The 16,275-nt window shown below is 37.9% G+C and overlaps 1 protein-coding gene across 2 annotated transcripts; it reads left to right on the forward strand.

Annotated features, from left to right (window-relative positions):
- Positions 1-2,889: 2,889 nt before the first annotated feature.
- Positions 2,890-15,675, forward strand: LOC133621610 (oxysterol-binding protein-related protein 2-like). Of its 2 annotated transcripts, XM_061983772.1 has the most exons (13): positions 2,897-3,000; positions 3,166-3,241; positions 3,840-3,974; positions 4,070-4,167; positions 4,254-4,287; positions 4,378-4,436; positions 8,980-9,087; positions 9,164-9,253; positions 9,334-9,460; positions 10,026-10,130; positions 10,535-10,658; positions 10,743-10,833; positions 15,303-15,675. In XM_061983772.1, the coding sequence occupies exons 2-13, from the start codon at positions 3,185-3,187 to the stop codon at positions 15,403-15,405; spliced, it is 1,131 nt and encodes a 376-aa protein (XP_061839756.1). In that variant the 5' UTR covers positions 2,897-3,000; positions 3,166-3,184; the 3' UTR covers positions 15,406-15,675. The 2 variants fall into 2 exon arrangements, with proteins under 2 accessions (XP_061839766.1, XP_061839756.1); XM_061983782.1 differs by having other exon boundaries at positions 2,890-3,000; positions 4,254-4,436.
- The last annotated feature ends 600 nt before the right edge of the window (positions 15,676-16,275 follow it).

Genomic DNA, 16,275 nt, shown 5'->3' on the forward strand with positions numbered 1-16,275 from the left:
ATGTATTTAAAATATTTGGAAAAATAACTTTTTTTGATTGCATTTATTAGCATATTGTGAGGGAAGAGAATACATCATATGAATCAGTACAGAATCAGTTTACTATAGTACATATTCCGTCCAATTGACCACTAAATGGTAACAACCAAATAAGTTTTACAACATGTTTAGTTCGGGGTCCACGATAATCCATTCATGGTACAAATATCAGCATAATTCCATAATTGTGAGGTTAGGTACAAACTATTACATTTCCCCCAAACCACTATTAACCAATTTGTAGAAAAAGAATTGCACTTAATCGTATTTTAATTGTCTGATATTGCCAACCTTGAGACCTTCGATTTCGGGAGGTGGGGGGGTGGGGGGTGGTCGGGGGTGGGGCGGAGTTGTGGTTAAGATATATATATGAAATACTTGACTTTCAGTGAATTCTAGCTATATATATATATATATATATATATATATATATATATATATATATATATATATATATATATATATATATATATATATATATATATATATGTATACATATATATATATATATATATATATATATATATATATATATATATATATATATATATATATATATATATATAAATAAAATAAATACTTGAATTTCAGTGTTCATTTATTTACACATTTACACACACATAACACTCATCTACTCATTGTTGAGTTAAGGGTTGAATTGTCCATCCTTGTTCTATTCTGTCACTATTTCAGAACACACGCATTATACAAATATACATTATAAAATCAATAAGAAAATGGGAGCTCTAATTTGGGAGCCTGAATTAGGATCAGAAGTTCCTATATAAACATTGCGCACTCACGTCGCCTTTTTGTATTGATTACTGCAGCTGTGCACTGGATTCATTCACAAATACAAACTACAACTCACAAACACTTTAGAGTTAGGCTCCACCATCAGAATGTGTACTTAAACTTATAAAGATCACATGGATATTATTCAGTGAGTTGATTCACCAAAACTAACCTGTTATACAGGAGGAAAAAGCACACAGGACGTTTCAATTGTTCACAGACTGGTCGCGCTCATCAGAATGACAAGACACTTCCGGTCTGCAGGTGATAGCATTCAATTGGGAAGAAACGCCCTACTGCCTCCTACTGACCAATGTGAATACTGATAAATCTATAATGACAGCTCCAAAAACGAATTCAAACCACAAAATAAAATGAATAAATCAACACAAAAATGTGACACATTATGGGTGGGTCACATATGCATGTACAGTAGATGGCAGTATTGTCCTGTTTAAAAGTGTCACAACATTGCTGTTACGGCAGACGAACTGCTTTACGGGGGACGAAAACTTGACTGCTGTTGTTGTGTGTTGTTACCGCGCTGGGAGGACGTTAATGATACTGCCTAACAATAAACACACATAAGAAACCAAGAACTCGCCCTCGATCATTAGCTGTTTATATGGTGGGAAAGCGGACGTGAGAACAGGCTGTCAACACGTCACTCAGGTCCGCATGGAGCTGGAGGGGGCGTGGCCTCCAGCTCCGCCTGAATTTCGGGAGATTTTCGGGAGAAAATTTGTCCCGGGAGGTTTTCGGGAGAGGCGCTGAATTTCGGGAGTCTCCCGCAAAATCCGGGAGGGTTGGCAAGTATGGTGGGTATCTTTTATTCATTTATTTATTATTATTATTTTTTACTTTATTAGAACGCACACACAATTTACATTAACAATACAGAACAGGATAAACAGTTCACATAAGTGAGATTTTAAAAAGTAGCTTGAGGTTATCTTTTTAACATAAATTGCAGTTTTGAGAGTCTTTTGGTCCTTTTTGGGTTCGTGGAGAGATTCAGGTTATCCACATATGACATCAATATTATTTTAAAAGCAATGAAACTTGGTCGTTGATTTGTAAACTTAACACAATATATAAATTTAGTCAAAATTAAAAGGAGGTTGATAATACGTGATTTATCAATTTCTAATTCATCTAATTTATAAAGGCCAAAAAGTACATGTCTGATAGTATTTTTTAATGAGGATTAAATGTATTAAATTATTTAGGTCAGTCCAGAAAACACGAGAGTATACGTACTTTTTTTTTTAATGGGATGTTTTGTCTGCATTGGAACAAAAAGTGCGCAATGAGTCAATGTTACTTTTGTATTTTAGAGTAACATCTGTAAAGTCATTTGAGGGTGACCTCTTTCTCTTTTGTTTTTTTTATCTAATTTATTGTCAAAATAACGGATTGCCAATTGCGTCATATTCACACTGTGCTCTGATTGGCTGATGTACACGTCAATCATTTCGTCCTTGCCACCGACTTCCGCCCATCTCCAAAGGCTGGGCTGTCTTCAATTGTTTATGTTACCAGCTCACTAATTTGACATCTATTCACAGGTATATTATTATTAAACTATATCTACATACACATACCAGTATCCAAACTGCCCTTTGCTTGTCAGGGTGTGTGCTGCTAAGGTTAGTTAATGTCTCCGGAGGCATTTGAACTCAGCAATGTTGCTAACTGCTACTTTAGCTAGCTGCCCTAAAGGCTATTTTATGTTTAAACAATGGCTTGTTATGGGACAACTATTATACATATAACTACGTATTGCTGTAACACGCTGTCTGTATGTTTCCAGGTTCCGTGTTTGGCTGTCTGCGATGTTCCGAGGTAGTGATGTTCCGTTGCTGAAAATGACTTCGGAGTAACAAATCTACTGTTTCTACTCACTATGAACAGCGAGGAGGAGTTTTACGACGCCGAGACAGGTGAGACAGGACGACTGCTGTTGCACCATCATTGTAGTGACACCCAGTATTTTACGCTGTCACTAAAAGTAACAATGCTCTTTTTATGGGTGACACTGTCATATTAATTGAGCGAGTCAGATGATTCCTTGGAGGTCAGTTTCAAGGATGCCCTGGTGCTTGACAGCAGTGATCAGGTGACTGATAGCTCTGCTGCAGAGCAGAATGCAGTGTGGCAGCGTAGGTGAGGAACTGCGTATGGTACTCTAACAATTTTTCAATGAAATCATTGCATTCCTGATTGGTAACACATCTTTTGAGTCGTTGCAATTACATACACCGTTAAATAAAACTACATTTGTTAGTGTGATTAAATCAAACAAAATTATGTATTTTTGTTTTTTACAAGGAAAACCTTACCTGCTGAAATGATCACCAGAAACAACTTCAGTGTGACGAGCATACTTAAGAAATGTATCGGCATGGTGAGTCTTACTTGGTTAAAGAAAAGCATATATTAAGAATTGTAATGCTTATGATATTAATGGAAACATCACACAATGCACTTTTTGGTCTATTTTTAAGTACAGATTTTAGCCATTCTTTAATTTTTGTGGAATAAATGTCTTTAATTTTTGTGGAATAAATGTCTATTTTGCTGTCACATATTCTCTTCCAAGAGCACAACTCATTCCTCCTACTTCATTATTTTGCTGTCACATTTATTTCCAAGAGCACGACTCCTTCCTCCTACTTCATTATATTTGTATTTGCCTCAGCAAAAAGATGAGTTTGACGTTTTTATTTGTATATGTATGTCCATATTGGGGAAAAAATTACTGGTGTAATTATTATGCAAACTGAACCTTTTTTGTCCTGTTTAGTTTATGATCGTCAGCTATATTGGGTTTAAGAATCCCATTTTTCAGCATCAAATGGTACCAAAATAGCTTTAGTGAAAAGGATACATAGTTGCTATATGTGAGCACCATCACAAAAGCATTTTAGCAGACTTGTGTACATACTTGTGCTCTGAAGCTTGCCATTTGTATGTTGATGGTCCTTTATATTATATTGCTGCAGGAGCTGTCCAAAATAGCGATGCCTGTTGTGTTTAATGAGCCCCTGAGCTTCCTCCAGAGAATCTCAGAGTACATGGAACACACACACCTCATCCACAAAGCCTGCCGTTTGTCGGACTCTATAGACCGCATGCAGGTACGGTTAAATCACGGCACATTGATCCATATTAAAATTTCACATTTTCGAGCTAACACACTGTATTAAATGTAATCTTAATGTCACCACAACAGGTTGTTGCTGCCTTTGCTGTTTCAGCTGTAGCATCTCAATGGGAAAGGACTGGAAAGCCATTTAATCCTTTACTGGGAGAGACGTTTGAACTCATGAGGTATTTAAGATTGCATTACACATTTCTTTATTTTCCATCTTCTTTATTTATTTTATCTTTGAAATGTTTTTATTTTTATTTTTTAGAGAGGACGATGGCTACAGATTGATCTCGGAGCAGGTAAGCCACCACCCGCCCATCAGTGCCTTCCATGCAGAGTCTCTGAAGCAAGAGTTTGCTTTCCATGGATCCATTTACCCAAAACTCAAGTTCTGGGGAAAAAGTGTCGAGGCCGAACCCAAAGGCACAATGACGCTGGAGTTACTGAAGTGAGAATTTGTGAATTAACACCTGCATTCTCACACACACACTTTCATTTGCTGCACTGCATTTTGATTGGTTTGCAAATGTTAGAACTGTATCTTGTGCATCTTAATGATGCTTTGAATGTTGTCAGATGCCTTGTGGCCAAGAATGAAGCATGCTTAAACTTTGCTTTCATGTTGTTAGAAACTTTTTAGACTGCTGCCGTTGTTGCCTCACCACCGATAGCATGTGTGCTGGGAGGCAAGGAAGCAATGTTTTAAATATTTTTTACTTCTATATAACACAACTTAACAAACCGGTTACTGGGGGGCTATTATTGTGAAAAATATATAAATGAAGTGTTCATACTAGGGATGTGCCGATTGATCGGCCACCGATCGGTATTAGCTGATTTGTGTTAAAAAGTATGTGATCAGCCATTGTTGATTAATGCTTTTAACTGCCGATCACAAACGCTGATCCTCTCTGGGTGACAAGCGACTAGCAGCTAATTATGTATCTCCATACACAATGTGGAGTCACTTCCCTAAGCTAATGATAATCACCTCCATTGCGGTAAATAAACTGCATTTCTTAGTATTTAAAGTATCATTACCAAGTATTATCACTGGAGGATGAGAAAGCCAGGATCAAGCATGCTAATAGCTAAGCTACCCTAGCCTGAAACAACACCAAGAGATACGTGCTTAGTAAAGTTTAAGAAGTGTAGATGGAACCATGTTACAGCAGAAAGTATGGCTGGATGATAAAACTATATCAATATACAGGTATATCGCGATACACATGTATTCGATATTAATAAAAAATGCAGCCGATAAATTTAAATCTTTTTTTTTTTTTGTCAGAAGAAACCGGAAGTTGCGAAGTAAAGTTGTTTGCATAAACAAAGGCACTCGCTCTCTTGTAACCGAGCAACGCAGGAAGTGATCACTGATCAGTGGAATTGACACACTAACAGACCATCAAGTAAGTATCACCTGTCAAGTTTGCTTGCGCCATTTTGTTTACTTGGGGTTTATTCTTTGCATGGGGTGAGAAGAGAAACTGAGAATGAGTGCCGCAGAGAGCGAATAACTTGTCGATAAAAAAGGAAAAGTCACATTGACAGTATGGCAGTCTTTTGTATTTTTTTTGTATTTTTTTTTTTCAAATATTTTTATTGAATTTTGCAGACAGTACAGTATAATGGATCATGGCAACAGCAAGTTGAGGCATCTGCACATTTTACAATATGTAACATAGTAAACCCCACCCCTTACAGTACCCACCCACTTTAATTCCCAAGGTAATTGTCACCTAGTGCCCACAACAAATATAGACACACATGAATATATGCAAACTTAGATTCAATCTAACGAATATATTAAAGATAAACAAAAAATAAATAAGGTAAATAAGTAAATAAATACTACATAAGATGTGCAAAAAAAAAAAAAAATAAATATATAAAAATAAAACGTAAAAGTAAGTAAACACAGGGAGTGAGGGTCGGGGGTGCTTCAGCGGTCAGCTCTGTCTAAGTTGTGTTACTCGAATCGCTTGGGGTGATGTCAAGCTTGTCTCTAATAAGGTCTAGGAGGGGGCCCCAAGTTTTATGGAAAGATGACACAGATCCTTTCTGGGAGAACCGAAGCTTCTCTAACTGGAGACACCGCAAGACATCTTGTATCCAACTGTTATGGCTCGGCGGAGACGCAAGCTTCCATTTAAAAAGAATTGTACGCCTAGCCAGCAGAGTCGTTAACGCAATGACATGACGAGCGGTTGCAGGTAAACCGTCCACCTGGGGAACGCCAAAAAGGGCAGTCAGCGGGCTGGGTGTTATTGTCCTATCGAGGGCCTGCCCAACAGTGTCGAAAATAGCCGACCAAAAACTTGAGAGTTTTGGGCACGTCCAGAACATATGCAAATGGTCAGCTGGGGATTGTCTACAGCGGTTACAAGTGTCGCTATGGTTGGGGTATATTTTAGCCAGTCTAGCATTGGTGAAATGTGCTTTATGTAATACCTTACATTGTATTAGGCCATGCCTAGCGCATATGGACGATGAATGTACCAGCCTCAAAGCCTCCCTCCACCTCCCGTCAGGTATAGGTGCTCCAAGGTCATGCTCCCATGATTCTCTGACAGGTGAAGTATTAAGTGGATTCAGAAGGCCGATTTCATTATATATGACAGATATTAAACGTCGTTGGTCAGAGTCAAAGGAGAGAAACCGATCGATTTCTGCTTCTGGGGGGCGGTTGGTAAAATGAGGAAATTGTTTTTTAATAAAATGCCTTGTTTGGAGGTATCGAAAGAAATGAGTATTAGGCAGATTGTATCTTGTTGACAGAGAAGCGAAGGAAGAGAACACTCCATCGTGGTACAGGTCATTGAGAATTTTAAGTCCGTTAGTCGACCAAGTTCGAAACGCAGAATCCGAGCAGGCAGGGAGAAAGGCGGGATTGTTCAAAATCGGAGCACCGCTGGAAGCCTTGTGCAAGCCGTGATGTTTCCTAAATTGAGTCCAAATTTTAATGGTATTTTTAACAACTGGGTTTAGGGAGGTCCCCAATGAACATAATGGTAGCTGTGAGCAAATCACCGCGTGCAGGGAACCATTAGACGATGCCACCTCTATGTGAGCCCAAGGTGGACAGGCGGCTGGGGAGTCGCAATGGGCCCAGTACAGAAGTTTATTAATATTGCAGGCCCAGAAATAATTTCTAAAGTTTGGAAGTGCTAGACCACCCTCCGCCTTAGGGAGCTGTAGAGTGGCTTTCCCAAGGCGGGCTGGCCTGTTTTGCCAAATGAAAGAAAGAAGTTGTTGATCAAGGCCAACAAAAAATGATTTGTTGAGACATATAGGGATGTGCTGAAAGAGATATAAAAATTTCGGAAGTAAAATCATTTTTATGAGGTTAATGCGGCCAACTAGGGATAGGGGGAGGGCAGCCCACCTGGACAAGTCCGATTTAGATTTGTCCAACAGTGCTTGAAAGTTTTTCCGGAACAGCTCTGTGGGAGAATTCGAGACGAACACACCCTAGTATTTAAATCCTTCCTCCGAGATCTTAAAGGGGAATTGTGAGCGCGGGAGTGACCTTGCCAAATTATTCACAAAAAATAGTTCGCTTTTCTGAATATTCAGTTTGTACCCTGACAAACGACCGAACTGATCCAGAATCGATAGTATATGGGGAAGCGAGGATGAGGGGTCTGAAACGAACAACAGAAGATTGTCGGCATATAGGGAGAGCTTATGAACCCGACCGAAACGAGTGATACCCTTAAATTCCTCCCAATTCTTAAGCCAAATAGCAAGCGGTTCAATGGCTATATTAAACAGCAAGGGTGAAAGTGGACAAGTCTTTTGGATTTTTTAAAACGGACCGTAGTCAGACAAATGTGCTCGTAATCAGTAATGCCACACCACCTTATCCACGCTCACCCTTGAGCACAGTCGGCACTAAACCTGCAGCAAATATTTTTTTTTCTCTCAGGTTTCTCTTGTGTTTAAATTTACAGGCTTGGCACTATATATATTGTCACACTTTATTAGGCCTTTCTTACAAAGTCCTTTTTTTTGGCACATTTAATTGTAGAAAATTATATTGTTAAGTGTTGAATGAGAGTTTCGAATTTTGTTTACGTTGACGGAGTGTTTTCCATGGTTGTGTTGACATTTCCTTTCCTTTCTGCCTTGATAGCGGACGGGCTTATATACAGTATAGTCAGAGGAAGGTTACGGTACATTTTAAATTAGAATGTTTACATTGAATATATTTTTCCCCTGGTTCTTATTTTTCATAGGTCATAAAAAATATCAATAGTTATCGACCAATATAAAACACCTTTATCGTGATACCGTTTTCAGCCATATCGCCCAGCCCTAGCAGAAAGTAAGCCGTTATTAACAGGAAATTAACAAGTACATTAATAATAATAATATAAAGGCAACTGTTTGTGTGTCATCATTGTCACAGTCAGTACATGACATGTAAGAGGAGGATCGGATCAATCCATAAATTGGTGGTGTTGATATTAAGGATGGTATCAGTATATGATCGATACTAGAATGATCAGATCAATATTTAAATTTTCATCAAAGCATTTTTTTGTTTTTGTTAATGTTTAAAAACTCTAAGAACAAATCCCTGGATCCAGGAGGACTTTGAGGGCAAAACCCAAAGGGTTTAAATAAGTAGCAGGTAGTAGTTTTTGGTTGTGTTTGGTTATTGTGGACTGTTGACTTTGTTTTGCTCTACCAATTGTTTGTAATAAAAGAAAATAAAGAACTAGTTAAATAGTATGTTGAACTGTCAATAGCACTCTCTATAAAGAAATACCATTTTTTTTTTACAGTTATTGCATGTAATTGGTATTGTATCGGCCAAGCTCACTCATGGATGATCAGTATCGGAATCGGCAGCATAAAACCATGATCGGAACATCCCTAGTTCATACAAATATACACTTAAATGGTTAAAAGACATAACTTTGCACATTTTATCTCTCAAGACTAAACCACGCAGTCTTCAAGAAGCTGCACATTTCTTTCAGACATAAAGAAGCTTACACATGGACAAACCCAATGTGCTGTGTGCACAACGTCATCTTAGGGAAGCTTTGGATCGAGCAATATGGAACAGTAGAGATTGTAAATCACAGGTATGATGACAGTTACTGTGTTGAAAGCAGATATAGATACCAGACTACTGACATTGTCATTATAACAATAATTCAGCACGGGAGATAAGTGTGTGTTGAACTTCAAACCCTGTGGCATGTTTGGAAAAGAGCTGCACAAAGTGGAAGGTCACATACAAGACAGCAGGTAAGATTGAAGCACATTAGTCAGGTATCCACCAAGTCTTTTACTGCATATTCTTTATGTCCCTCCTCTTGCTCAACCAGTAAGAAGAAACACAGTGTGATTTATGGAAAGTGGACTGAGTGCATGTACAGTGTGGACCCAAAGGTCTATGAAGCACACAAAAAGTCTGACAAGAAGGCAGGAGGGGACTCAAAGAAGCTGAAGCAGGTGAGTGCTGTATGGAATCCCTGCATTTTGCTCCAGATTTAGAAACTGAGTGAGAAGTCGCTCATAAGGAACGACAACACCCGAGGGCAGGATTTAGGAAGGAAATTGCTTTGTCAAAAAAAAACGTGCGTAAAAGCATGTTATGTGTTGGCTAATGAGGTACAGACTTACTGATCACACAGGTCCGATAAATCAGGTTGTACCTATGTTTGACATGTTTTATTATTTGTCTTTGAAAGAGTTTGTGAATTCATTTGATCTCTTCTTTTACAATAACACGCGTGACAGTAGTAGCACGTAAGGTAAAACATTGAACTTGATATATGTAGTGTGCTGCTGCTGTTGTCTAGTAAGTTATGTCCAAGGTGTAGTGTATGGTTAGCTCTTTCCCAGCACTTACCCATAATGCCTTGCAATGACATATTTGCTTGAGAGATGTGTCCAATTTGTGACAATTTTAGTTCTGTGACACAGCTGTTTGCATTGTGTACTGTACAAAGGGCTCCATTACTGTTTTCCACTTTTGACAGCGTTAGTTATTTTTTGCGTTTATCTGTTTGTGCAGGAACATAGTTGTGAAGATGAGAATGCCGTTCTCGAGACTGTAACTGTGATACCAGAAAGTGCCTTACTGTGGAGGATATCGCCACCACCAGCTCACTCAGAACAGGTTGGCTTGCACAGTGCATATATCAATTAATCATTCAAACTTTATTTGTAAAGCTCCGTACATCAGCTATAGCTGCACCAAAATGCTGGACACCAAACAGTGCAAGAAAAACAGCAAAATACAAGAACGGATAATAAACATGACAGGTTTAAATTCATAAGTATCACAGTGATCTTAAGTACCAAAAGCGGCTCAGAATAATTGGTTCTTAAGTTTAGTTTTAAACAAATATAGGTCTCTAATTGTCCATAGTTTGGCAGGTAAAGTATTCCAAAGCCTGGGACCAGCTATGGAGAAAGAGTGATCGCCATATTGTTAATATTTGGAGCAACGAACCTCCAACAGCTGTTGGGTACTTGTACATTTCTTTCCAGTCAAGTGTAATTGTATATACTCTCGTTCAGATGTATAACTTTACCAGCTTTGCCATGACACTAAACGAGCTGGAGCCCAGCATGGAGCAACTACTTGCACCGACTGACTGTCGGCAGAGGCCCGACATCAGAGCCATGGAGAACGGAGAAATAGGTATCACCAGTTTAAATTTTCAGGATGTTTCAATGCTTCTTTTTTAAATGATTGCTTCTGTCGTCTGATTTTGTGTATTTGCAGACAAAGCAAGTGCAGAAAAAGAGCGCCTTGAGGAGAAGCAGAGGGTCGCGCGTAAAGAGCGATCCAAGGATGAGGAGGAGTGGTCAACCAGGTAAATCTGTCCCTGTCCAACTTTCAAAAGCTCGGTAGTTCAACTTTAGTGTGTCACCTTAAAGTACCAGTATAATAGAAAGACAATTTGACTTTATATGCTGAATTTTGTTTTATCGTATCCATTAAACCATATCCAACTGTATTTCCAAATCCGCAAAGTATGCAAAAATACAGTCTAAGCTTTACAAAATGCTTCAATTTGAGGCAGCCATTTTGAATATTCCGCTCTAAATTGCTTAGGCAATTTCTATAGATACGGGGTCGGATAATGTCATAATTGGAACATTGCTGCACTTTGACCATATCAACAGATCAGTCATACTGGAAATACGCAAAAAAAAAATGTATAAGCTCCAACACAGACAAAATATTTTTTCAGCGACAAATTGATAACTGAAAGCTAACTATTAGCTTATGCTGGGGCATTAATTGAGCCAGTCAGTGTCCTGCTGCGCGTATGCATCTCAGCTTGTCAAAGTTATTCTAGATTATAAATCATGCCCCCCACCTGGCTAATAGGAGGATTTAGCCATAAATCCAGAAATGTATCATTTGTGACATTTATTTTTGAGATCGAGACAAAGACACAACAACCGAATACGGTGTCTGCAGGCAGCAACTTTTCCTTTTAACCCTTCATGTGGATTATGATAAAGTTTTTATCGAAATGGGATACAAAACACATCATATCGGTCGGCCTTGCAGTGAGAGCAGACATATTACAGTAAATGATTGTTTTATTATATGTGTAGATTGTATTTTTGTTTAGCACTTTGCAATACTGCTACATGATGCTTATGTTTCATTAAAGTTATATCTGTTTAATACACAGCTTCTAAAACTTGTAGCTCACCTTCCTTATATTCAGGCTAAAAATTATAAGGTTCTGGATCATAATTTGTCCCAAAATTATGATTGTTGGCTCTCACAAAGGCTCTTTGATTAGCATTGTTGTTGATGAGGAAGGGATCTGTGATTCCCACCTCTAAGTCAAGGATCACGTGATTGGCTTGCTCATTGTCCCTTAAAATGGCTCCGAAATCTCTGTGAGATTTATGCTATTTTGATCATATCTATTTACTTGAAAATGTTGTAAGTCTTTTGGTGTTATAAATCAGATATTGGTACAGTGGGTACGGAAAGTATTTCAAACCCTTCAAATTTTGTCACTTTTTGTTTCATTGCAGCGATTTGCTAAAATCAAAAAAATCCCATTTTATTTCTCATTAATGCACACTCAGTACCCCAACTTGACAGAAAAAAACACAAATGTAGAAATGTTTTAAATGTATTAAAAATATAAAACAAAAAAATCACATTTATTCAGACCTTTTGCTTAATACTTTGTTGATGCCCCTTTGGCAGCAATTACAGCCTCAAGTATTTTTGAATACGATGCCACAAGCTTGGCACACCTATCTTTAGGCAGTTTCGCCCATTCCTCTTTGCAGCACCTCTCCAGCTCCATCAGATTGGATGGGAAGCATTGGTTTTCATCCAGGATGTCTCTGTACATTGCTGCATTCACATTTCCCTCTATCCTGACTAGTTTCCCATTTTTTGCCGCTGAAAACCATCCCCACAGCATGATGCTGCCACCACCATGCTTCACTGTTGGGATAGTATTGGACTGGTGACTGGTTTCCTCCAAACATGATGCCTGGCATTCGCGCCAAATAGTTCAAGCTTTTTCTCATCATACCAGAGAATTTTGTTTCTCATGGTCTAAGAGTCTTTCAGGTGCATGTTGGTAATTGTTTTACTAAGAAATGGCTTCCGTCTGGCAACTCTACCATACAGGCCCTATTGGTGGTTTTTCCTGTAGAGATGGTTGTCCTTTTGGAAGGTTGTCCTCCCTCCCCAGAGGTGGATGAAAACCAACGCTTCCCATCCAATCTGATGGAACTTGAGAAGTGCTGCAAAGAGGAATGGGCGAAACCACCTATAGATAGGTGTGTCAAACTTGTGGCATCGTATTCAAAAAGACATGAGGCTGTAATTGCTGCCAACGGTACGTCAAGAAAGTATTGAGCAAAGGCTGTGAATATTTATGTACATGTAATTTTTTATTTTTTATTTAAAACATTTTTACATGTTTTTTTCTGTCAATATGTGGTGCTGAATCTACATTAATGAGAAATAAAATTAACTGTTTTGATTTTAACAATAAAACAAAGAGTGAAAAATTTAAAGAGGTCTAAATACTCTCCATACCCACCGGGTCCCATCAGGGGTCAAAAACCTTTTTGGCTGAGAGAACCATGAAAACCTAATATTTTTATATGTATTTCCGTAAGAGCCATATAATATTTTTTACACTAAATACAACTAAATGTGTGCATTTTTGAGTAAGACTAACATTTTTAGAATATAATAAGTCTCTTATTGTTTTTAATAACATTGTTATTCTGAAGCAAACCAATAATAAATAAAATACTTCTTACCATTAATGCGACTTCTTAAACAGGTACGGTATAAAACGGATGGATGGATTAAAATGCATGATAATGTTTTATATTTTGAACGTTATTTTAACACTGTGATTACGAGCGGAATTATTCACGATTTAGCATGTTAAGCAATGTCAGCTAAGATTTATCTGAGAGCCAGTAGCAGTCATCAAAAGAGCCACAGGTTCCCTACCCCTGGTATACATGATTATAGCTTCATTATAGAGGCAACTTGTTTTTCCATTATACTGGTACTTAAAATAACAACATATTCTTCATGGTGAAGATATACATAACCTCTAATCTAATCCTCTATATCAGGGTTGTCAGGTAATTTTTTTAATTGGCCCGCAACACATTTTCAAGGTAAAATAAACATGTCCTGATTTAAAACATTTCACACAAAAAACAAAGAATAAATGTAACTGTCCCAAATCCCCCCAAAAATGGAACCTGAAATCCGAAATGGCCAACAACCTGTGCGTTTTACTGTATATGGTATTTGAGGATTTCCGTGTCCTGTCATGATGAACATGTGGACACATCTCTTGCAAGATGTGGTGTTTAATGCTAATGCTCTCAAAAAAGTTTAAGTTGGTGGAATAATAAATATATGAATCAAGTATAATGATAATAAGAAATTAAATGTTTTAAGGGGGTTAGATTAGATAGTACACTAATTTGCTTGTTACCTATAACACAAAGCTATTAAGTGGATGTTTTGTTCGGATACTTGAGCATATATTGACTGATTGACCTACATTGTATTGGTTTTAGTAACTTAAGTGTACATAATGTAGCAAAGTGGCCCCTTGCATCTGTATGTTAGTAATAATAATTAATCATAATGAAAGTTAATTTTATTTATAAAGGGTTTTTGACAAAGACGGGGAAAAACATGCGTACTCATAAACGCCACGTGCAAAATCAACAAACATGGCAGTAGACGCAAAGTTAAATCATGAAATGCAACCTTACCCGAGCATAAACGATGCATATTTATCCAGGATAGTCTTGAGACCAATTTCCTTGATCCAGCCACACACAAAGGAGTTTGTAGACCCACTGGTTTTTACTTCTGGAAAGAAGTCACGTGACGAAATACAAGCAATACAGTAATATTAATTGCAAAATGTCATGGTTTGGGCTGATTGTATCAACATCTGCCTTTCAAGGTATCGCTGTACTACTACCTCACTGTGCGAGGATAGTGGTGACTGAGGGAGGCAGCCAAAAAAGTTGACAAGTGATTGTCAAAAATTCACAATTCGAAGCTGACTTATGTAGGCCTTTTGGTTTTCAAATGAAAGAAGGGAACTAATAAGCTGAACAAAAATTATGCAGTTTACATATTGGCTATATAAAGGCACAGCCAACACTGCAGTAAAATTAGTGCAGCAGTTGCCGAAACTTGTTGATAATAAATAAATGATAAATGGGTTATACTTGTGTAGCGCTTTTCTACCTTCAAGGTACTCAAAGCGCTTTGACAGTATTTCCACATTCACCCATTCACACACACATTCACACACTGATGGCGGGAGCTGCCATGCAAGGCGCTAACCAGCAGCCATCAGGAGCAAGGGGTGAAGTGTCTTGCCCAAGGACACAACGGACGTGAATAGGATGGTAGAAGCAAACTCCACTGGATGACACTAAAATGCTCCCATCTACATGTACCTCAGCTCCAGCTCAGAGGGTCACAGAGTTGATGGTGCATTTCATCTGTAAAAATGTGTTTTGTTGGAAATGTCCATTTAAGGTGCATATTGTTTAATAAATATGTGAACTCTATTTTCTCCTAAATTTCAGCTGTGTTTTCGGCGACACAGTGTACTTTAAATTTTCACATCTGTTCAGTGGATTGTTCAAACTGTGACACAATATGTCATGATATCTTTTCCTGACTCAATTTTTTTTTAGAAATATGTATCGTACCCTGAAGTCCTTATTAATACCAAATACACTTGACATGACACTGACCTAACATTCTAACATTTTGTGCATTTCCTTTCAGGTGGTTCCATCTGGGAACAAACCCTCACACCGGAGCAGAGGACTGGCTGTACAAGGGGGGATACTTTGACAGGAATTACGTGGACTGTCCCAACATTTACTGACATATGAAAATATTTTTACTTGTTTCTATTGACATCTTAAGACTGGTGTGCCGTATAGGATACTGTGGCTGCTAGCATTTGAACTCAAGAGAAGATCATGATCACGTCAGCCATAGAAAGGTTTGAGTAAGTTTACTTCCTGTAAATCATATGCCAACTACCCTCACCTTTTATGTGCTCTACTTGTGTTTCTGATGATAACGGTAATAGTCCACATTGAGTAAATGTTACACATGTTGAAAAGGATTTAAACCACCTGTGTGATCTCAATAGAGCCGAACATGCTGCTACTGGACACAAAGCTTCAATTTATGTTTTAGTTCAGGTACTAATCTAAACTGTTGCATCTACACACCATCTACGTCTTTTGGGTTGTATAAAAATAATATCAATATCAAACTTATTTAAACACATACGCTACTTTACTGTAAACTGTATAAAACATCAATTGTTCGCTCTAAACACATAAGTGTTTTCTATCATGAGTAAGAAAGAGAGAAAGCAGCTTATGCTTAAGTTTACTTGCACAAGAAAATCATTTTGTAAATGTTATTGTTTTCCACTGTATCTCAGATAACGTTTTGAATAGTTGGTGCATCTATTGTCATCAAGCTGGTCCTCTACACCTCTTAAAGCCATAATTTACTTTTTGCACTGAGGTAAATCAATACTGTTAATGTATTTACACAATACTTCAAAGCAAAGGGATTGTGAGCATGTTAGGTTCAACAGAAAGCTGTGACTTTTTTTGCCTTTTATTTTCAAACAAGTACCATTAATTCCGACATGCGAGAGATTTGTCATTTTCTTCCTACAACGAAAGCCTTGTATTTCAGATTTCAGAGCAGGGCCTAAACCTATGCAAAGTGA

Source organism: Nerophis lumbriciformis, linkage group LG01 (assembly GCF_033978685.3).
Source record: "Nerophis lumbriciformis linkage group LG01, RoL_Nlum_v2.1, whole genome shotgun sequence".
Taxonomy (NCBI): Eukaryota; Metazoa; Chordata; class Actinopteri; order Syngnathiformes; family Syngnathidae; genus Nerophis; species Nerophis lumbriciformis.

Excerpts from the sequence above, each read along its gene's own strand:
- LOC133621610 (XM_061983782.1), top strand. The coding sequence starts at position 3,185 with ATGATCACCAGAAACAACTTCAGTGTGACGAGCATACTTAAGAAATGT. Across the intron at positions 3,242-3,839 it reads TTAAGAAATGTATCGGCATG|GAGCTGTCCAAAATAGCGAT; the intron begins GTGAGTCTTACT and ends ATATTGCTGCAG. Across the intron at positions 4,168-4,253 it reads GAGACGTTTGAACTCATGAG|AGAGGACGATGGCTACAGAT; the intron begins GTATTTAAGATT and ends TTTATTTTTTAG.